General features: G+C 38.4%; 1 protein-coding gene and 1 long non-coding RNA gene across 2 annotated transcripts; one reads left to right on the top strand and one right to left on the bottom strand.

The window, feature by feature from the left end:
- The first annotated feature begins 6,832 nt into the window (after positions 1–6,832).
- Positions 6,833–11,072, top strand: LOC137715921 (sodium/hydrogen exchanger 1-like). Its single transcript, XM_068455285.1, has 14 exons — positions 6,833–6,975; positions 7,254–7,439; positions 7,688–7,806; positions 8,163–8,260; positions 8,359–8,418; positions 8,555–8,796; positions 8,965–9,011; positions 9,103–9,169; positions 9,283–9,383; positions 9,535–9,636; positions 9,756–9,894; positions 9,980–10,042; positions 10,203–10,286; positions 10,388–11,072. The coding sequence occupies exons 2-14, from the start codon at positions 7,275–7,277 to the stop codon at positions 10,736–10,738; spliced, it is 1,638 nt and encodes a 545-aa protein (XP_068311386.1). The 5' UTR covers positions 6,833–6,975; positions 7,254–7,274; the 3' UTR covers positions 10,739–11,072.
- Positions 11,073–17,770: 6,698 nt separating this feature from the next.
- Positions 17,771–18,565, bottom strand: LOC137716437 (uncharacterized). Its single transcript, XR_011065675.1, has 2 exons — positions 18,408–18,565; positions 17,771–18,095 (listed from the first exon to the last, which is right to left on the bottom strand). It is a non-coding gene; the product is annotated as an uncharacterized lncRNA (long non-coding RNA).
- Positions 18,566–22,458: the final 3,893 nt, after the last annotated feature.

Below are 22,458 nucleotides of genomic sequence, written 5' to 3'. Positions count from 1 at the left end.
TTTTGGTTTTTCTAGTTTAGCCCAACCCAACAATGGATTGATAAGATTAAACATGGCATTTGAACAAATTTGACATGATTTGGAAGAGTGGTCCCCCCCGCCCGTTTGGGGGGGGGGGGGGGGGTTGGGATGGAACACTTTTGCATTAACGGTTGGATTAATTTATTGATTTGGAGTGGGTTTTAAATGATTAGATTTGTTTCGACCGTTGAAAGTTTCTGAGCGCTTGATAGCGCGAAAGTACTATCGTAACAATGAATAGATATTGACATAATTTTACTGTTTTGTTTTTGGAAATTTGACAATTGCGAGGTTCTAAGTTTTGTAATAACAATAAGTAGATATTACGAAATTAACTATTTTCGTTATGTGAATTGGACTATTGAAAGGTTTTGAGCGCTTATTAGCGCGCATATATTGTCGCACGGTAAGTAAATAATAACATGTTTACTATATTATGTGAATTGTTGAAAGGTTATGAGCATTTAATGTCACACAAGTATTGCGGAAATAGTGACTAGATATTGGCAGATTTACTATTTTGGATATATGATTCGACCGTTGAAAAGTTATGATTGCTTAAATTGCACACAAGTATTATTTATGACATGAACCAGTTCATTCTAGAATTTTTGGAAGAGATTTTTCAGTGTAATCGGAATACGGGATGATACATTATGTGTCACTATACAAATGGTAGGATATGTGTGTTAAAAAGTTAATAACTTAAAAAAATAAAAAATTTCACCACTTATATAAAAACACGTGATGTACCACCCGTGTTCAAGTTACAATGAAAAATTAACATCTCTGTACCTTTGTCCGGCTCTCATAGGATAATTCGTGATAAAGGTAATTGAACCTTTTTCTCTCCAGATGTGAGTGAATAGGTATGTATCCAGACGTAGGCACGTAGTCCTTCCAAATGCTTATTTCTTGTCAGGACAAATGCACCTATTTTTCAACATGGGGTACTGTCATTGGTGGATAGTTTTCATAAATTGGTAGGTCAGCGACCAAAAATCACCGTGATTGTAGAAAGTTTAATTCTCGACTTGGCTTGATACGTTCGATCCTGATATTCTTTCAAATACCAAGGTAGACACATGTTGACCGAGACCTGAAGATGACAAAACCATATTAAAATACATGAGAACAATAAATAAATAAGACTTATAAATTTAAATATAATGAATATGCATTTAAGGAACGTGTTCATAGCATACAACTAATCTAGAACACTAAAAATTGAATGAACAAAGGAGCGGGTCCTACCCCAAGAGGACTCGAAGATGCCGATACGGAAGTGCCTTGACGCCGAGATTGTACACCTCAATTCTAAATCCTGAGGATGTGTAAAACAAATATGAGTGGACCAAGTTGATATATATATATATATATATATATATATATTAAAACAGTTATTCAACATATGAACCTCCAAAGTTTTATGAAAACTAATAGCATAATATGTAATAGGTTTTCTGAAAATCCTAGTATGCCATAAAACCTTTCATGAAACATATGTCGTATATAGTGTGCTAGCTAGTGATATCATTATCAGTATCTCTCGACCCAAAGCCATCAATATACACCTCCTGCCAGCCATATATCTCCCTCAGCCAAACATCTCCCTCGTCCGTAGGCAGAACCATGACCACTAGATACGCACAAAATCATTGAACATAGTCTTTCCAAACATAGATACATATATCTCAAAAACATCTTCATAGTATAAAGTCATCCATCATCTATACTATAAAGAAGTGTGTAAAAGCATGTTCATAAACAGTATAAAGTCATCCATCATTTATACTACAAAGAACATGAGTTCAATAAAATATGGTATTCCAAAATATTCTCAGTAAGCGTAATATCTCATAAAACGTAATCATTAAATCATGCTTTTCATAACACACCCTGACCCGGAATATCCATTAGGACCCCAAAGGCGTGATGGCCGACACCAGAGAGGTGACGAAGCCATAAAGTGTGATAATATATAAAGTGTGAATACATTAAAATCTTAAAATGCCTAAGTACCTGAGTGCGCGGTGAGCGGGTCTGGACCCATTTCACGCGTGATACAGAGCATAGGTGTAGTACAGTAAGGTAAGATAGTGATTATACCATCAAAAGAAGCCACCTGTACTGGGAAGTGCCACAGATCCTCGTCGATACGGAAACTCTGCTGCTAGTACCTGGAAGGGTGCATAAATAGAAAATGTGAGTGAGTGATCGAAACAAGGATTTTCAAAATCATTTCCATTATCAAAGGTAGTAACCCCTCACCGAAAGGTTTGTATAGTTTCCAACAAATCATACTACGTAAAAGTATGAAATCAAAAGAATACTAATAGTAAACCCGAAAGTATACCACTATCCAGCATCTCATTGGCAATACAAAAAATCACGTGCTTAATAAACCATATTAGCATGCGAGTCAGAATCACCTATGGTGACCTGTACAACTGTGCACATATCACATCACATATCTCATCATGTATAGCTAGTATATAAATCGGAGTCACCTATAGTGACCTATACGACTTATTCATATCTCATCATCATTGCTAGCACATATAAGTCGAAGTCACCTATAATGACCTGTATGACTTATTCATATCTCATCCAATCTCTCAACAATCATTGCTAGCACATATAGCTCCTCAATCAATTCCTGCACACGAGTCGGAACCACCTAAAGTGGTATGTACAACAGGCTGAGTGTAAATAAATACGCTCAAATGCTGCGATCACGTGAAGGCTATGCGAAGTATCGCATGTCACCTACGAGTCGGAACCATCTAACGTGGTATGTACGACAGGCTGGCACTTACCTTGGATCCAAGGTAAGCGTGTGGTACGGGAGGTGAACGATCACGTGAAGGCTAGGCCCTGGCCACGGGCTGGAGCATTAACACCGAGGTGCAGGTTTATGAGCTCTAACATATCTCAATACAATTGTACTCACTACCATCATTATCATCAAATTGTACTTACCTGAATCTTACCTGAGCGTCTGCAACGTCATTTGGCACTTCAAAGCATTCACAATAATTAGGTTCAGGTAATAAACATATGAGTATGCCATGATGTAAATATGAAATTCAACCATATTATAAACATTTCCAGATATATAGACATATATACAAATGACATGAAATGCATAACTGTAACACCCCACTCCCAAACTATTTATTTTCAAGAATAATCATCAATGATAAGTCCAAATAGATACTAATTAAATTAACTATCACTACTTACCTTTCCTTACCTCAATTTCTTGATTCTTCACATCTTAACTTATGACCAACATTTAACTACCAAAACCTAAGGTTAAATTTCCCATTTTTCACCAATCTCCCTCACACTGCTCAATTCCACAAGCAAGGCTATTATCTCAAATATTTAGTCTCGTTTATTGTATGGCTACATCTAACGTCTCGTTAGACTGCCTACGTACCCTAAATAGGGATCAAGTCATTCGTAGTTCACACTAGTCCTCCAAAGCTTTAACAAAAATTATATGAAATTCAATTTGTAAACGTTTGTGGAATTATCAGTCATATATATACGATAAAAGGAAAAGACCCACTCACTGGTATGTGGAAGGGTCGCAGCCCCCTAGCCTCGAGTGATTGCACTCGTCCTCGAGATAGGTCTCACCTATATGCGAAACAACTATAAAAACGTTAATTTAAAGCACATAAACGAAACTAAGTAATAACTTCTCAAATATTGCTCAAATGGGGTGTTTGAATATACCACCGTGATCTACTCAACCTCACGAACATCCCCATATTTTTAGAATAATTTTTCGACCACCCACGCGCCGCCACGTGCAGGCCAAGGAACGGCCAGACGCACCAGCCATACACGGCCAAACCCTAACTGGGCCTAACGGCCATTAGTAATATTCCGTTAAAACCTTAACAAAAGTTAACGACCTTTACCTAACGCCGTTAGAATATTCCGTCAACTCTGAAGAAATATTCTCCTCCTTCTCTGGTAAGCCTCGCCGGTCGCCGTAGTCCGCCACCGTCTACAACTCGAATTCTTGCCGGTTTCTGGAAAAACTTTAAAACTTCATATCTTCTTCATTTCTCAACCAAATTCCACGAAATTTGTACCAAAATGAAGCTTACAACGAGTAGAACAAAACCTTACAACTTTTGTGACCCAAAACCCCTGAAAACTCGTCAGAATATCCTTCGATATTCCAGTCACCTCTGCAACTCGCCAACCCGAGCTTTCCGACGTCCAAAATCTTCCAAAATTATTCCTCGAGCATCGTGAAGATGTTCTAAAGCTTCCTATATGGTTAGAATCTTCCAAAAACTTCACAATTACGTGTACATGAACAGTACCTCAAATCGGAGGTTATGGTTCTCGGGTTTTCCGACAGCTTCACGTTCTAAAAATGGTATAGCTCAACTCCTGAGCTTGAAATGAGTCCAAAAACACTAACAATGACCACGATCCGTGAGTGGAGAGGTTAGTTTCGAAGTTGTTCGTACAATTGTACGGAAATGGAGGAAAATCCGAGAGTGAGGAAAGAGAGGAGGGTCCAGGGGTTTGTTTTGGTGTATGTGGGTGTGTGTATGTCCTGATGGCAGCCAACCCAAAACAAAAGAAAACAAATCACCCAAGACACCAACTAACGTCCAAGGGCAAAATCGTCATTCCACGCCATCAAAGATAACTTTTGGGACGGGCTATCACATTTCATGTATGCATTTCTACTATTAAAATATGGATTTTAAAAGGGGTCCACTCACAGATACTTCGCTGCCGAAAAGCTATGCAAACTAGCGAAGATGGAAACGCCACAAATAATTGCCCCTAAGCACATAAACAATTAATAAAACTCTATTAAAATGATTGAATTTGAGAAAACATACCTCAAAAACGGATCCAGGACGTTGAATTACCCTAAGAAGGATCCTAGGTAAATTTCGAAAAAGTCAACACAAAGAATATTCTTGATTATATTCCATAAATATTCCCCAACGGACAGAATATTCGGACATCGAGATGGTCACATGTCATGGCTGATGGTCTAATGTTTCAAGTACGATTGCTACTTGTGTTTTTGATGGATGGCTTGTGAAGATTGATGATGAAAACTCAAGAGACTTGATCAATTTTTACAAAGGGGTCTATTTTCTTCTTAAGTAGGGATAAAACATAGCAGATTAATTTGGATATTATATCTGTCTCATTTGAAGAATCTGCTTAAGGAAAGGTTATTGTTACGAGGGTGCATGGACGAGGAATCTGCATTTCTGGTGAATGATGATCAGCTTAAGAAGGAAAGTCGACATCCATTGACGTTGAATCTGCAATTGTATTTGGATCACGTTGGGGTTTGGTTTGAAATGCCGGGGAAGCAGGCAAAGAAGGCAGCCTGCATATTTGGAAAGGAAGCTAGAAAATTTTCAAAAGAAAAGTCAGCAAGTGGAGAAGAAAAGGATGTCTACGAGTAGGAGTACCATTTGCATTGATCGTAGTTTTGGGAGCCTTTGCTTGATAGCCCTTGTTGTCCCCGCAGCGGAAGCTGTCCATATCGGGTCGAGGCACAAATGCAGACTGCAAAGATCAACCAAGTAAACAAAGCTCTAAAATTGGAACTCATTGCTAATGACGATTATCGTGTGGTTTGTATGGTTGGCAAACTGACCAAGTTGAAGAAGTTGTCACCTTTAATAATCTCATGGGTGCATATAGCAGAAAAATAGAGATTTTTTTAGTGCATCGATATTTTTTACACTAAAGGGATGAGGAGTTCGGCTAAGTCACATAATGGGTAGCCTAATTTGATATCGAATTCGCTATCCATGCGATTCAAACCTAAAACCTCTCACTTTCAAGTAAAAATAAATATCATCAGACCATAGTACTGAGCGATGAAAATTAGAGATTTAACTTTGTTGGAAAGCCGCTGGTAGAAGTGAAGGTATATGTGAGAATGGAGCCAAATGTCGGATTCTGTACGTCCTATGACCATTGAGCGCATATGGGAGACAGAGGAATATGAGAGGCATGGCCGCAGCCGTTGAAGTTCCAGATGATTGGTAACTTCACTTACATGAGAGGGATAAATGTAAGAATGCCAAGTGGCATCTCCGTCTTGGATATCAACTTGTACGCCTGTCCTCCTCTCGTTTGTCAATCTCACTCGACTTGGGAACGAGAGTTTTACCTTTTGGATAATGTTAAAGAAATTAAAATTTACAAATTAAATGATGTGTTATAAAAAATAAAAAAATAGGCACGTTAATAAATAATTAAGTAACAATTCAATCATCAACAATCATATCATTTCACTGTGCATGAAATACGGTCCAGTACCTCAAGCGTAATGATATAATTTATTGGAGTTTTTTTTCCTTAAGTTTCCAATCAATTGTATTATTACATTTGGTATATCAAACCGTAATCCGTCACATTGAAAAATTTGTCCTCGAAACAAATGAAAATGACGATTAAGATAAAAAAGAAAAATGTAGCTAGCATTTCTCATTTTAATTAATTAATTAATTTGTTTCCTTTTCCTTAATCGTCTACAAAAACAAGGTCAGAGTTTAGTAGTTATTATAAGCAACAACGTCTAAACCTTCAAAGCCGGCCGTTGTTGTTAATTGCCCAATTGGCGGGGAATATTATACTTTCCTCGTCGCGTAGACTGCACAACACGGTCAGATCCCGGTCCCACTTCAATCCAACGGCCGTATATCTCCCGCCGTATATAACCCAACAGTACCCTTCAACGTTGCCTATAAATACTCCTCTCTCCTTTCATTCGCGGTCTTTCAAGTTTCTCCTCTTCTCTCTCTAAAAACTCGTTATTAACTCCTTCGCAGTCAGCCTTTCTCTAGAACTCTTTGATTTCTTCTGTCTCTGAAACTCCGCCTGCTCCGATTGTACTCCGACTCGAATTCTCTCTCCTTCTGCTGTGGATTGCGATCACAGGTGAGCGATGTTATTTTTCTGACTTCTGTTTGGTTTCCGAGAAAGTGGAAGAAAATTTGAAAAGAGTTTTCTAACTTAGAAAGAAAACGAAACTTTCTTTTAATTTCTTAAAGCCTTAAGCTTTACTTGAAAATCGGAAACCTGAAAATCAAATTTAGTGTATTTGTTCTATGTGTTTGAATTTCATCAAATTTTTGTTAACGTTTGGTTAAAATCTTCATTAGTGTATACGATCGAATGCTTGGTTTTTTTTTTTTTTTTTTTGTGGGACGGTGAAGTTTGGTAGGGTTTCGTGGCCGATGGAGGTCTCTACCTTGGTGAGATTGGGGGTGAGATCGGCCACCAGTGAAGCTTCCGTAGATTCGATCACTTTGTTCGTGGTGCTCCTATGTTTATGCATTGTGATTGGTCATCTTCTGGAGAAGGCTCGATGGATGACCGAATCAGTAACAGCGCTTCTCATTGTAAGTTTCCTCAGATTTTTATGCTTTAGAACTGGTTTAGGAATTCGATTGCTTCTCTAAATTGAAAAGTCAAAGGTGCTTCTAACCACATTTGTTAACTAATATATAAGTACTTCTGGAAAAGCGCTTAGATATTTAATAAAAGTCTGAGTATGTTTCTAGTCTAGCAGAAGCACTTATGGGCAGAATTGGATATTACCTAATTGTTCTGAAATTTGTGGATGACTGTTATTGGGGTTTGATTGCAGGGTCTTTGTACTGGAATTGTTATTCTACTAACTACCAAAGGGAAAAGCTCACACATCTTAGTATTTAATGAAGATCTCTTCTTTATATATCTTCTGCCACCTATTATATTTAACGCGGGGTAAGCCATGTATTTCGTATCAATTTCATATCTCTTCCTTCTCATTGTGATTTGTGTGCGTGCGCGCGTGTTTGTGCGTGTGCTCCTTGGGCAATATATTCAAAAGGTGGGAAGGTTCATCATGATCAAGTCAGAGTCGTTTAAGTAACATTTTGTTTGGCATTTAACATGTCTCTAATGGTATGGATACAAAGGTTAAGTTGTTTTATACTTGCATCATTCCTCATTGTGTTTATATTGAGGTGTCTTAAATTAGGTTTTTATCTGTACTTTTTCCTCACAGCTTGTTTGTGATTGTTTTTCTGTGACCAGAGTTTATACTTATCTTTCCTGGTCTCATTCTTTTCCCACACCAGATTTCAGGTGAAAAAGAAGCGGTTTTTCCAGAACTTCATGACAATCACGTCATTGGGTGCTGTCGGCAGTTTAGTATCATTCGTAATAATATGGCTAGGTTAGATATCCTAACATGCCATGGTAAGGCTGATATTACAAGAGAAACTAATGAAAACTACGGTTTTTAATGTTTGCAACTTCACGATCTTGATGCAGGTTCAATGCATTTGTTTGAAAAATTGGACGTTGGTTTCCTTGAGATGGGGGATTATCTAGGTAATCTCTTCGTTACTTTCTTATTTTAGTCTACATAACATTCAATTGAGTTTGCCCTAATATTTGTTTTGTATTTGAAAAATACATCGTTTTGTTTGCCTTTTATGTGCTCTTAGTTTTTGTTTCACTTCTGTAGCACTCGGAGCAATCTTCTCGGCTACAGATTCAGTTTGCACCCTGCAAGTGCTTAATCAAGATGAGACACCTTTACTCTACAGTCTAGTTTTTGGAGAAGGTGTTGTAAATGATGCCACATCTGTGGTACTTTTCAACGCAATTCAGAAATTTGATCTCTCTCACATCAACTCAACCATTGCCTTGAAGTTTAGCGGCAATTTCTTATTTCTGTTGTTGACAAGCATGGTGCTTGGTGCAGCGGTGACTCTCTCTCTCTCTCTCTCTCTCCCCCCCTCCTTCCCTCCGTCTCCCTCTCTCTCTCTCCCCCTGTGTGTGTGTGTGTGTTTGTTTGAAGAGCGTGCATGTAAATTTTCTCCGTTTCATGAAATGTAACCTAAATTAATTTTCATGCATGATATCAACTTGCAGGTTGGATTGCTTAGCGCATATATCATAAAGAAGTTGTACCTCGGCAGGTAGTGCTGATGACCATTTCTTATAATAATACCCTATTTTTCAATGATCATGTCACTGTTTCTCTGGTAATATTTTTTAGAATTTGTCCAGGCACTCGACTGATCGTGAAGTTGCACTTATGATTCTAATGGCTTATTTGTCATATATGGCGGCAGAAGTAAGATTTCGATAACCTCTTGGACTGAAAGCTCCATCTAGTTTAGCTTCATATAGTTTAGCTCCAGATATTTATTTCTTGTTCAATTCTGACCAATTTTGTTCATCTTCCAGCTATTCAATCTAAGTGGTATTCTTACCGTTTTCTTTTGCGGGCTTGTCATGTCACACTATACCTGGCATAATGTAACTGAAAGTTCAAGAGTTACAACCAAGTAAGCCAACTTGGCCAATAGTTTGCGTAGCAACGAAACTTATTTGCTTTTTCTCATACAAATGCACACAGATGTAAATGTATATAAAAATACAGAACTTGGACAAAGATGTCTTGTGTCTGTTTCTCACATGCTATTTCCGCAAGTGCAGGCATGCTTTTGCAGCGTTCTCGTTTGTTTCGGAGATCTTCATCTTTCTATATGTTGGTATGGATGCCTTGGACATTGAGAAGTGGAAATTCGTAAAGGAGAGGTAACACCTGTACAAGCACATCATATAATTTGTAAAACGTATAACTCATTATGACAGGCATGAATTTTTCACTTTCGTTCAAATGGAGCTTATTTTCCTTGTTCGTTTACACTTTACAGCCCTGGGACATCAATTGGAGTCAGTTCGATATTACTTGGCCTGGTTCTTGTTGGAAGAGCGGCTTTTGTATTTCCTCTATGTTTCTTATCAAATTTAACCAGGAGATCTCAGATCGACAAAATCGGGTTTAAGCAACAGGTTAGCTATTTTCCAAATCTGTTACTTCAAACTTTTCGGCCTCTTGAATTTCTTAGTGATTGACTCGTTGACATAACTCAAACAGGTGACAGTATGGTGGGCAGGACTCATGCGTGGTGCTGTATCCGTGGCTCTTGCTTATAATTGGGTAAGAATAGGATCAAATTTAATGTGTTTCCTGGTTTTCTTTTACTGCCAGCCAATATTGTATTTGGTTTATACAGATTGCGTGCAATTACGAGCACTCGTTATTCATCTACAGTTGTGTTTTAATGTAAGGAAGTTTGTATTATGCTGTGTTTCTTCAGTTTGCAATGTCAACGCATACTGAACAGCGTGGAATTGCAATCATGATCACTAGTACGATAACCGTAGTTCTCTTCACTAATGTGGTAAAATACTAAATCGCTGGTTAACTTTTTTCAGTTCATATGATCAACTATTTTCTCATGAGTCCATTCTTTAATTCCAAATCGGTCTTTGGCCATTGTAGGTGTGCGGATTATTGACTAAGCCTCTCGTAAGGTTCTTGTTGCCGCAACAGAAACACTTAGATAGCGTGATGGTGTCCTCTGAGTCGGAGATGTCTCTGGCTATGCCACTCCTCGCTAATGAGGAAGATCCAAAGTCAAATATGTCTAGCGATAACATTCCCCGTCCATCCAGCCTGCGCATGCTCTTGACGACACCAACTCGTTCTGTCCATTACTATTGGAGAATGTTTGATGATGGTTACATGCGTCCTGTCTTTGGGGGTAGAGGATTCGTTCCTTATGCTGCCAGTTCACCGACTGAAAATATGCATCAACCGCTACTCAGTGAGCAGAAAATTGTAGAGTTGTAACTTCAGGATTGATTGTTCGTTAAGTTTCTTCGGTGTAAATAGTCAAAATTATAATTTATAGGCAGTTCTTCCTGAGCCTCATCAGTCTAAGAAACTCGTTTGGATGTACTTTTAAAAATGTCTAAAAGCGCTTTTAGAGAAAATGTTTTTGGGTTCCAAAAGCACTTTAAGTGCTTTCTGCAAGAAGCACCAGTTCCAGGAAGCATTTTAAGTGTTTTTTTATGATTTACTTGCATTTTTACTAAGGATTGGTTCCAAAAACATTTTTACCAAAAGCGTTTTCAGTTATTTTAAAAGCACATTCAAACGATTATTGGTCTTGTAGTATTGTATATGGAACTTATGAAAGAGATAGGATCAATTGTACTGTACCTTGGTGTACAAGATAGTGTTTTCAGTTAATACAACGAGGATGACAAAAAACCAAAGCCTCGTCGGAAACAGACATAAAGTAGACAAAAGTCAAACCCCGAGTGAAATAATATAAAGAATTACACAAGACCACGCAAAACAAGATTAAGATAGTGAGTAAAATCTTACTTTATTTGAAATAACAATATGACAGCTGACTCCAATTTCACAACAGAACTTTAACTTGTACTCATCACTCTGAAATAAACTCGATTTGATGCTCTCTGTTTCTCTCTTCACCTGATTGACACTCTCAGATCTCTATCTCCTTACGTGGTGACGAGAAGAGGCTTGGAGGCAGTATCATCGCTAGGCTTATCGGGAGTGTCATCCTTAGGCTTAGTGGGAGTATCATTGAAGCAACCGCAGCAGCACAAGATCCTGCAATAACACCGACAGCAACACACTTCAGATTTGATTTTATAACTTCTTATGCTCTACAAAGAAGAATGATAATTACCAAGAACTCCAAGTAGCACTACTGTCAACTCCTGCACCGCCGCTAGATTCTCCTGCGACATTGACATGTGCTCTTCCGCCTCCTCCAGGTCCTCCTCCTCTGCCTACAGGCCCTCCTCCCCCACCGCCACCTCCACCACCACCACCACCTCCACCTCCACCACCACCACCTCCACTGCCTCCACCGCCTCCACCCCCTCCTCCACCACCGCCTTCTCCGCTGCCGCCAGGTGCCATCACTAACCCTTTAAACAAGTGAGAGTAGCAAATGCCAAGCCAAAAAGAAGACAACTTAATTTCAATCGGACTTTGGAGATGTTGCTCTGAGTTTGATCCCAATAAGAATATATAGAAATCTCAATAAGTTGAGTTTGATTACTCCCACTTAGTCAATTAGTCCCACTTGTTTTAAGGTCTTTTTATATTTCATTCTATATCATAACTAATTGATTTGTTGAAAGACTTGCATGTGGCATGCGTTCTGTACTTCCAAAATTTCTTTATCCTTTCATTTATCAATAGGAGGTTCCGAGAAGAATTCGAACTAGAACTTTTCATACTGAAAAGAAAATTAGCATATATCGTGTTTGTCTGTCTTCCAATTTAACACAGTTGAAATCTCATTTTGGCGACACTGGTTTTAAGCAATAGGTAGCTGCTGTTTGTTACTCTCAAGCTTCAAGTTCTCCCATTTAGTTTAGTACCTAGCTGCAATATATGATTCTCACTACTATAATTTTGGCTAAAAGACACCTTTTTCATTGGTATCTATTATAAAGAGTGGACATTCACATTGGTGGCAAACCTTAATTGCCACCAAACAGCCACTAAATAAGAGTACATGTCCTATGTAGAAGCGTCTATTGTTACAAGCACCACCAATATTGCATTGGTGTGTATATGAATAGTACAACATTTTTATATTTTATAGTTATTTCTAAAATTCAAAATATCTCATTCTCCCTCTTATCAGTGGCTAGATTTGAAACTAACATTGGTGCCATTCATACTCATACGCACACCAATCCTATGTGTCGATCTATAATAGGATCAGTGGCTTTGAAGATATACGCACCAAAGTGGGTGTTAATTACAACATACAACTATCCAAATGGTTATATTTTGAATTGTATTACATGCATTTTAGTAATAGCTCTGTACTATATTAAAACACATGTTCTTAATATAAAATTCACGTGAAATTTAAATTTGCAAAAGGATTCACATTTTCAACCAACCACACTTTATATACAATAGATTTATAAATAACAAGGTTTGTGCTACATAAGAAAGCATATTACATTCAACGATATTGTCCAACACAACCAAGTACCCAAGGGTGATGATGGTGCATTTTATCCCACCTATGTGGCTATGCACATCCAATGCACATCAATCTGATAACTAACAAAATCCACCCAATTGGTTATATGCCTTCCCTATGGCATTTCTAGTATATACATCAAGTAAAATTCACATAAAGAATCATAGTTAACTTTTCACTTACTGATGCCAGTAACATTCATCATGCATGGATTATACCCAATCTCATCATCCATGCCAATATTCTGCACCACAACAAAACCTTCCAAATCAGTTCATAGTTCAATTCTAATGAGACAAACTTGAATCACATCAACTCCATTTGGTTCTATCATGTCTCCATCAACATTCTTCAACACGAACATAATTTCAGCCCTCATTTCACGCTTCATGGTCTCCACTTTCAAGTCCAGCCATCTCTTGTGTGCCACCATTGAATCAATATGTTTTTTCCTCAATTGTGCAAGCACCTCTCTCACTTGCCTCCATCCTAAGTCTCTCAATTTCAATATTAGCAGCTTTTCTTAGCATCTTATATGATGCTCAAAGTGCTTCAACCTCTCTAGAAATTCCCTTTTTCTCAGTTATGATACCTGGCACATCAGACCACACAACACATGTCCCAAACCCTCTGACACGGTTGCTTCTCTCAGGCCCCAATACATCAGCATACACAATATGGCGAACCTCATCAGTTACGATCTCATTCCTATCCTCATACAATTTCAGCTTTCTATTGAAATCACCCTGCAATTATCTGACAAGATTAATTACTAATGTATATGCACTCTATATAAATTTGTAATTCTATTAAATCAACGATATTCCAACCATGTTTCACAATAATACTAGTAATATGAGTGAATGTTCTGTTCTTTGAGCTATAGTGCATACCAATAAACTCATATGCATGGGAACTCTTTCATTACTCCACTGTATTAACTAATGCAAGCTTCCGGTGGCTTATGCTCTTTGTTTCATTGACATTAAATAGCAATTAATCTAAACCACTATCATTCAGAATCCACAAACCTTTTATATATCTCACCTACATATAAATAGTAGCAACTGGTAGTTGATGGCATACTTACAATTATTTCAATTGACCGAGCATCCACCGGTTCCCCACTCTTCCGAGTATGTGTTAGCATAAAGAATGTAATGCAATTCGGTTTGCTTCCATTAACTTGTTCCTGTAAACATAAAATGTCAAACAACTAATTTACACATTATTTCATATCTTAACATCAACATTCACCTTCATTCCATTTGCACTAACATGTATTTAAGTTAACATAACACAAAACAACTGGAAGAGCCTTACATATTCGTGTCTGATTTACGCGAAAGTCTTGGTTCCAGTCGTGTGATTTATTTTTAGCGCATTTCTTTTGTTTCTAGATGATGTAGCACGCTTCTGCATATGTCAAGTTTATCATTCATTAGTTAGGCTATGTTGAAGGAAATTAATCCTAATTTCCAATACATATAATCCAAACATTTATAAACCTTCATTATATCATAACTAAATCAAGCATATATGGTGTATAAAAAAGGAAGAAATTTGTTGATTGTGTGTTGTACCTGAGCATCTACAGTATTCCATAGCTGCACTAACAATTTCCATTGGCCTTGGTTGACATGGCGATCATGACAATGGAACCTCTCCTCTAATGGTGAGTGCAGAAATGAAGTATAGTATGCCTTATTAAGACTTGCCTTGTAATGCACGATCCATGTTTGAAGCCTTGTAGAAATTCCTCCAATCAACTATATTAATTGGAAAATATGATGATTCTTGAGATAGCATTCCTAAGAACCTAGAAAATCTTGCAATAGTATGAGAAGGTTCTACCGGATGCCCTTTGTCATTAAATTTCATCAGCTCCTTTGTACCATTGGGTGCTCATCGTGGCCTATTTATTCCCCTAGGACCCTGTGCTCTACGGGTCATAAGATGACGTTCATCCACGACCCCTTCGACATTATTTGGAACCATTAAATGATCTATGTGGTCATGTTCCATTAGGTTGAATGTCGGTGGTTGAGTTTTGATGCCATCGTCAAGCGACATTGATGCAAGTGAGTTATTGTTCCTGAACCACACTAGCTTGGTCAACTACCTTTCATGTAAACACAAGACAAGTGCGTTAAATTAACATATGTAAACAAAAGCATTTCTATTTAATTCTACAATTAATTTTCTGGTAAGAAGAGAAATGTAGTAGATACCTCCTGCAATTGCTTCAATGAAACCTCTCTGCCCTCAAATATTTTCTTGTTTGAGTTGATAGCTTGATGCAATTAAACAAGATAAGTGTATAAAGTGATAGCTATAAAGACATACACGTTTAATTTTTGAAATCCAATCTTTAAATTTTTGTAGAAAGTTAAGGCGAGCGGGAAGACCTCCCGCCTAGTAATCCCGCTCAACCATTAATTAAATGATATACCCTTATGGAGGTAAGCCCCTAGCCACAAAAAATAGCCAGGTGTTTCTATTACCAAATAAAAAAATTGGCTAGCGGTTAATAATTTGGCAGTCTATAATTCGGCAGATTTGGAATTCATGGTTGATGAGATTGGCATATACATTGTGTGGTCAAAGTTCAATGATTTTGTAAGGAGACTCCCATTAGAGACTATTAATTGCTGAAACCCGAATTAAATTTTTTGACAATAAGTGGGTGTGAACTTAAAAGTGCCCTGCCCTCTATTATAATTTCAATTATAAATATCAAATGAAGAGTTTTTGTGACTTACACTAGTTTTGAAAAACTCTCTAAATCACAGTATCACACCTAATCACCAATGGCCCCTTTATTCCCAAACGCTCGCAGACAGTTGTTTCGTAACACAAGTGAACCCCTTGTTCCTATGGTTGATCATGAAGTTATTGGTCCTATGATTCCTGCCCCAACCAATAAAATTGCAACCCTGGTTGCCACCCAGGAAAATGTTGTCCCTGTACTCACTGCCAATCATGAACATCAACAATTAGCGTAGTAATTAATGGGTTGTTCTTAAAAATTAGTTCTAATAAATGAGACACAATTGCACAAGCATGTTCTGATGTACAAATTATACTTGGAACACGCATACATGGACAAAGATCGTCATGTGATCGTGTTTTGTTTTCACACTGCAGCGACAACTGTTGGTAAATCTGTAAATATATACAAATTAATACATGAAACTTGGATAAAGACGTAGCGCGACTGTTAATTAATTTCTCATTTGTTAATTTCAGACATTTTCATCTCCTGTTTGTTGGTATGGATGTCTGGAGATTGAAAAAGTTGGAAACTTGTAAGCAAAAGGTATGTATTTACAGTCGACTTGTTAGAGGGGACCTCGTTCCACTGTTCATGGACTGTTAAGGGTTAAGCTTTAGGCCGCACAGTATATGTTTACACAATCCTATTTCTATCCGCTCAATAAAACTAGATATATATATATATATATATATATATATATATATATATATTTATAACTTGGGGACCTTGGGGTCAATTCAATTCAACATTACTTGGCCAGGTTCTTTTTGGGTTCTGTACCGGCAACATTAATTGGTTTTAAACAGATTGGTTACGTGGAGGACAGCACCACCGGACGTTGAAGATCCTCCTCTCCTGCGCCTCCTCGTCCTGCGACTGCGCGCTTAATGTATGGCCTATTGGTAATGGCGTTTGATCTTTTGCTGATTATTTGGCTCTTGAACTCATTGACATAACTCAAATAGCTATGTGTTCTAAAAATCCCCGTCTTGCACCACCTAGGCGCTAGGGGGCTGGCCATCGCTCCAATTAATGTCTAGGCGTTTGGAAATTAAGAAATGGCGTCTAGACTTGCTGAGGCGCCCGCCTAGACCGTCTAGGCACCCACCTATCCCGCTCAGACTTGCTTAGGCACCAACCTAGGTTGTGACTCACTTAGACAGAAAATAGATAACTATCATTTTGCATTTTATTTTATTTTCAATAAATTGTAAAAGACTTGTTAAATACTTAAATGAACACACTTTATATGCTTGTTCCCATGTTTTCACTATGTTTCAATACTTCATAATATATATGTTAATTGATTTTGTAGTTTATGATGGAATTGTATATATTTTAAGTATAAACAGACACTTATTTACACGAAATATAATAGATATTCTTAAATCAGCCTAGGTGCCTGCCTAGCCGCCTGGGCGTTAGGCCCCAACTACCACCCGACTAGCGCCTAGCGTCTTTTATAACATTGACTATGTGTTAATTGTGATGAGGAATGGTGATGAGTTGTGGTCGTGGTAGGATGATCTGGGCACTGTCCCATGGGATTTAGGCAAGATGATACCTCGCTAACGACGTTAGCGAGATCCAAATTCCGGTAGCATTCCGGCCCACCTCGCTAACGAGAGCTAGTTTTGTGATGACTATTGGAAAATGTTTTATGATGGTTTCATGAGTCCTGCCAGCCATAGAATAATATTTATGACTTGTAGGCACTAGGCACTGCTAGCTCCCTCTGAACCCCATTGATCAGAAGAGGCAAAATGCTTTGTAAAATGACACTTCTAACAGCGTTTGATGGACAACTTAAACGTTCTTCTCAGCACTTGAAATTTCAATAAAAATCATGTGCTTGTAGCAAAACGTTATGAGCAGAGTGCTTTCTACATGAGCATCTCTAACAAGTCGTTGAACTCCTTTCTATCTCACAATTCCTTTGACATAAAGGTTGGCAGATTTTGTAGTATGCTTGTAGTTGGATTTTTTTTTCTTAATATAAAACACTCATGTAAATAGAATGATTTGAATCCGTTATTTTATTGGAAAAAGAAATTGGAAAAAATGCAAACGGACTTCTGAATTTGATGAGAAAAAGAACGATATTCTTTCTCAAGAGGATTACTCAGTCAGTACATCATCAATTTGGAAGAGATAAAAGAACAAGATTATTCAAAGGAATAGTTTTAACAAAATGATTCAGAATTCACACTCTGTACCCTGGTCAATGAATAAAGTAACACACTTCTAAAAATAAACAGTGTAGTGGTAAAACAAATTGGCATCACAAGATTCAGTAGGGAGGAGGTCCTCCGGGAGGACCATATCCACCATGAGGACCGCCGCCGAAGCATTCATGCAGCAAACCGCAGCAGCACAAGAAGTAGAAGCTGCAATATTCCAGTTTCCCCAGCAATAACAAGAAGTAAACACTTCAGATTTCAATTCATTACCTTCGAATATTTAAGGGAAGCGATTTTAACACTCCTCTTTTATCTAAACTCCAAAACTGAATATTTAGAACTTTTTTGTGCATTCGCAAGTAGAGTTCAGTATGCTAGTTGAGAAGTATTAAAATCGCTGAAACGACAAACTTTGCAAGCAGTGTCAAAATAACACATCATATAAACATCAGAATGGCGCATAAGAATAATGATCAGAAACAAAAATGCTATAAGGGTGTGTTCAGAAATCGTAATTACCAAGAAGATATCATGCTGCATAATCCATCAGCAAACCCTCCAAAAAAGCCAGGTCCTCCTCCCATGAAACCAGGACCCCAAGGACCTCCCATGCCAAAGCCCCAGCCACCAGGTCCTCCAGGCCAGGGTCCCCATCCACCAGGTCCCCCAGGCCCTGGCCCCCATCCGCCAGGTCCCCCAGGCCCTGGCCCCCATCCGCCAGGTCCAGGGCCGCCCCATCCACCAGGTCCCCCAGGTCCAGGGCCGCCCCATCCACCAGGTCCTCCAGGTCCAGGGCCTCCCCATCCACCACCGCCTGGGCCTCCCCAGCCACCACCTCCAGGACCACCACCGCCCGGTCCTCCCCCACCAGGTCCTCCAGGATCCATCACTAGCCCTCTATCTCACAATTTAACAGCCGCAGCCACCACCCAGTCGAGACAACAATAGTAAGACTGCCTAGATGTAGCTGATCCGAATAGAGAACAGAATATCAAAGCTAACTAAACAAGTTTTCAGTTGACTGTATGTAAACAAAATCAACGTGGGAAGTGGGAAATGGGAACAGATGCAGGCAGGCAGTCTGAGAGATTACTTACCGTAGAAGTCAAAGCATATTCGAAGTTCATGTACAGACTCTTCTAATAACTATTACCACCAAGCCTGCAAGTCAAACCAGACAATCTGTCTACCTACTATTCTAACTTGCATCACTGATCTGCTTACAATTTACAATTAGGTCATGAAGTCAATAATATTAAAAATTCCCCTATAGAACCAGTTGTAATTTCCCAATTTGATCAAAGTTCAGCTAAACAAATGACCAATCTGCATGACAGGTCCATGAACTAGAGTCGGTGACATAGATTCGATACAAGTCTCATAGGGATCATAATCTAGATGTCCTCCACCAATCCCCGGATAAAAAGAACCATTTGTGAAATAACTCCGATGAGAAGAAAAAACAAAGGCGTTAGGAGACCCTCCTAGCCCAACCCTAGACACTCTAAGATCCTTTTTCAAACTTGCTCCAATTTCGAGTCAAGAGATAGATAAGAATTAGTGGTATCCGATCGTTGTCACATTGTGTTGCCAATAAATATGTTACTGACAACAATGAAAAGGGTGAATTCACATCATGCAGGTTTGCAAGCTCTAATGAAACTAGCAATAAATTAGAATCCATCCAGTGAAGCCTAAGCATAATGAAATAAACACATTGATCTCCTTGCAATAAATTTTAACTTTTACACACTTTTAGTAGCAAACCGTAAACAACTCTTTTTAACAACTGATATTTTTGGCCACGAAGAATTAGTGGGATTGGATCACTCCCCGACTTTGAGATCAGTTCTTGATGAGTTGAAAATTTTAAGTGTGACAGCCACTTGGTGTTACCCATCCACGCATTAGTTACAAGAATGAAAAGGGCGAACTTGCATCTAATCCAAGTCCAAGTGTTACAACAATGAAAAGGGTGAACTCGCATTGTGTGCGAATCGGACGCTCCAATGAAGCTGAACGAATAGGAACACCAGTTCTGAAAAACCTCTCGCATATCATCTCCCCTGTAACCCAAACACCAAACCCTAACTAAAGCTCCTCTAACCACCGGCCTCTTGTTACGGCTCGGTGTAGGAGGTGTAAAACTTTAGAACTCTCAGGTTTCCAGCTCAGAACGTGCATACCCATCAACTGATGGGTTGCGTGTATTTATAATAATTTTGAGATTACATCAGGAGTTTATCAACCCTATTTAGACGGCAATATTTGAATTTGAATAATACAACATCTGTGAAATCAAACTTTCAAACATTTAAAAATAATCTAAAACTATCAGAGTTATCCTTGGATAAGGACTGCATTCCTGAATAACAGACTTTAGAGTTTAAACATGAGCTGGATTCTTGATAACTCTGACTTGGTCTAACAGGAGGCAGCCCCCCTTCTTTCCCCCCTCCCTGCGGCTCCCCCTTTCCCATCTCTCTTCTCACTATTTTGTGAGCAACCCTCCATGCTTGAATGGAGTTCCATTCTCAAAACCATCTCTATGTTGTCTTTTGGGGATAGATTCATGGGTTTGAGTCATGCTTGGGTTGTGGTGGGTCAAAATCATCTCCATGTTGACGTTCTAGTTGCTAAGTCGCTTCCTTGCTTCATATTCGAGTCCAATCCACCCTCCAAGGGCTACATCTGTTGCGAATCTAGCTTGATTCGTTGATGGTTCCACACACATGGCCATATGTGATCGAATCGCCTTCATTGACCAAATATGTGAGAAATACACCCTGATTGAGTCGTGACTAGTGCATATCCGGTGGCGTTGCAAATGCTTGGGACCAGCGTGCCCTGCTACTTTGTTGTGGAGATAAGTCGACGGTGATTTCCTTCTCGGCTTAGTTGTTTTTTGTGTATGCTTGTGCCGCCTAGCAGTTTGTGTGGTCTCACTACTTAGCAATGGCTTATGTATTCTGCAGTTTTGGATCTGCTACTACTGATCTATTATGACAATCTATGTCGATGATTATTGCTTTTTTTTATGTTCTTTGTGGTTGCCACATAGAGGATTAATCAATTTGAGTCCACTCTCGACTCTGCAAAGTTGTTTTAAGATAAAAACTCGGTAATATACGTTGTATACTGAAACATTATGGATTTTAAATTCTTCAATCAGAAGAAAAAAGTTGAATTATTTTCTGTTGCTTTCTTGCAATTTCTCGGAAATCATAGTCCCTTAAGATTTATAAAACGGAGTTTGAAAGAAAGATGGGGCCTCAGATTAGCATATTGGCACATTCCCCATCCCAACGAACGACCCATATATGGGGAGGAAATATGAATCCACACACACACTGCGCATATACGTCGCCGTTGGTTATGGCCTTTATGCTTCTCATCATCAGCAGCGATCTAGTGTTTGATCCAAAAATCTACTTCTGAAACCCTAATCGAACAAAATCGACGACTTTTCATCGTCACTAAATTGGAGGCAAAAATAAAAGATTGGATATTTACGAAATTCACAGTACCCGCAGAAATCGAAAACAGTTGGTAATCATAGAAGTTTGTTACATTTTGCCAGCCGGCACTTGATCATGTGGCTAGTTATGGGTAGTGTCATTCACACGACCACTTTTGATCTCTAACACGTCTCTGAACTTTTATACATAACGTTATATTAACTGAATATAAAAAATCAACGACAGAAAATAACAAAAATGTTTGATAGATAAAAATAAGTGAGTGAATAGCATTATCTGCTAGTTATATAAATAGGGCAGTAGCCTCCACTTTCTGCATCTAAGTCAAGGTTGAATCAGATCTTATCAACAGTGAGCGAACTTCGATTAGGGTTTTAATTACTCTAACACCGCCCTGGCAGAAGCTCTGGTGGTATATATCTGAGGACTGTCACTTTTTGTGCTTCCACTGTTACTCCTAAGCCGATCTCTTAGTATTAGAAAGTAATTAGCAGTGACTAAAGTTAGAATTTCATGTGTGAGGTGAATCGTAAACCCATTTCTCTCTTTGATTTTTCTGTGCGACGTGCAGAATAATTTTTTTGCTTAATTGTTGTGCTGCTGTACAATCATATTTATGCATTCTGGTGGAGCTTGATCCTCATCGATCTCTTTTTCATCTAACATTTAATGATTTACCCCACTGCTATTATAGTCCGTAAAAAAAAATACCAGTAATGAAAATTATCATTTGTACGCCCCAAAAGTTTAATCCCGAGACTGACTAACATTATAAATTGAATTTTGTACTACCAATTAAATTCCTTTTATTTTATAGCCGCATAAGTTATACTTCCCGCGCACTAGAACGGAATCAAGTCACTCATAGTTAACCATATTAAAACGTCCCTAATTCTTTTGAATTTGAGAAAGGAAAATGTTATTGGCACTCTAAATATCTCATTTTACGCTCATCTCCTCACAAATGTATTTTTCTTTCCTAATATATAAAGTTTGGAGTTTAAAATGAGATTTTTGCTAATAACAATTCCCTTGAGAAATAATAATAATATAATCAACTAAGTTATGTTGGCAATAACAACTAAAACAAA

This window comes from Pyrus communis, chromosome 14, assembly GCF_963583255.1.
Source record: "Pyrus communis chromosome 14, drPyrComm1.1, whole genome shotgun sequence".
NCBI lineage: Eukaryota > Viridiplantae > Streptophyta > Magnoliopsida > Rosales > Rosaceae > Pyrus > Pyrus communis.
Note: the sequence above shows the minus strand (reverse complement) of the source record. Positions and strands in the feature narration are given on the sequence as shown.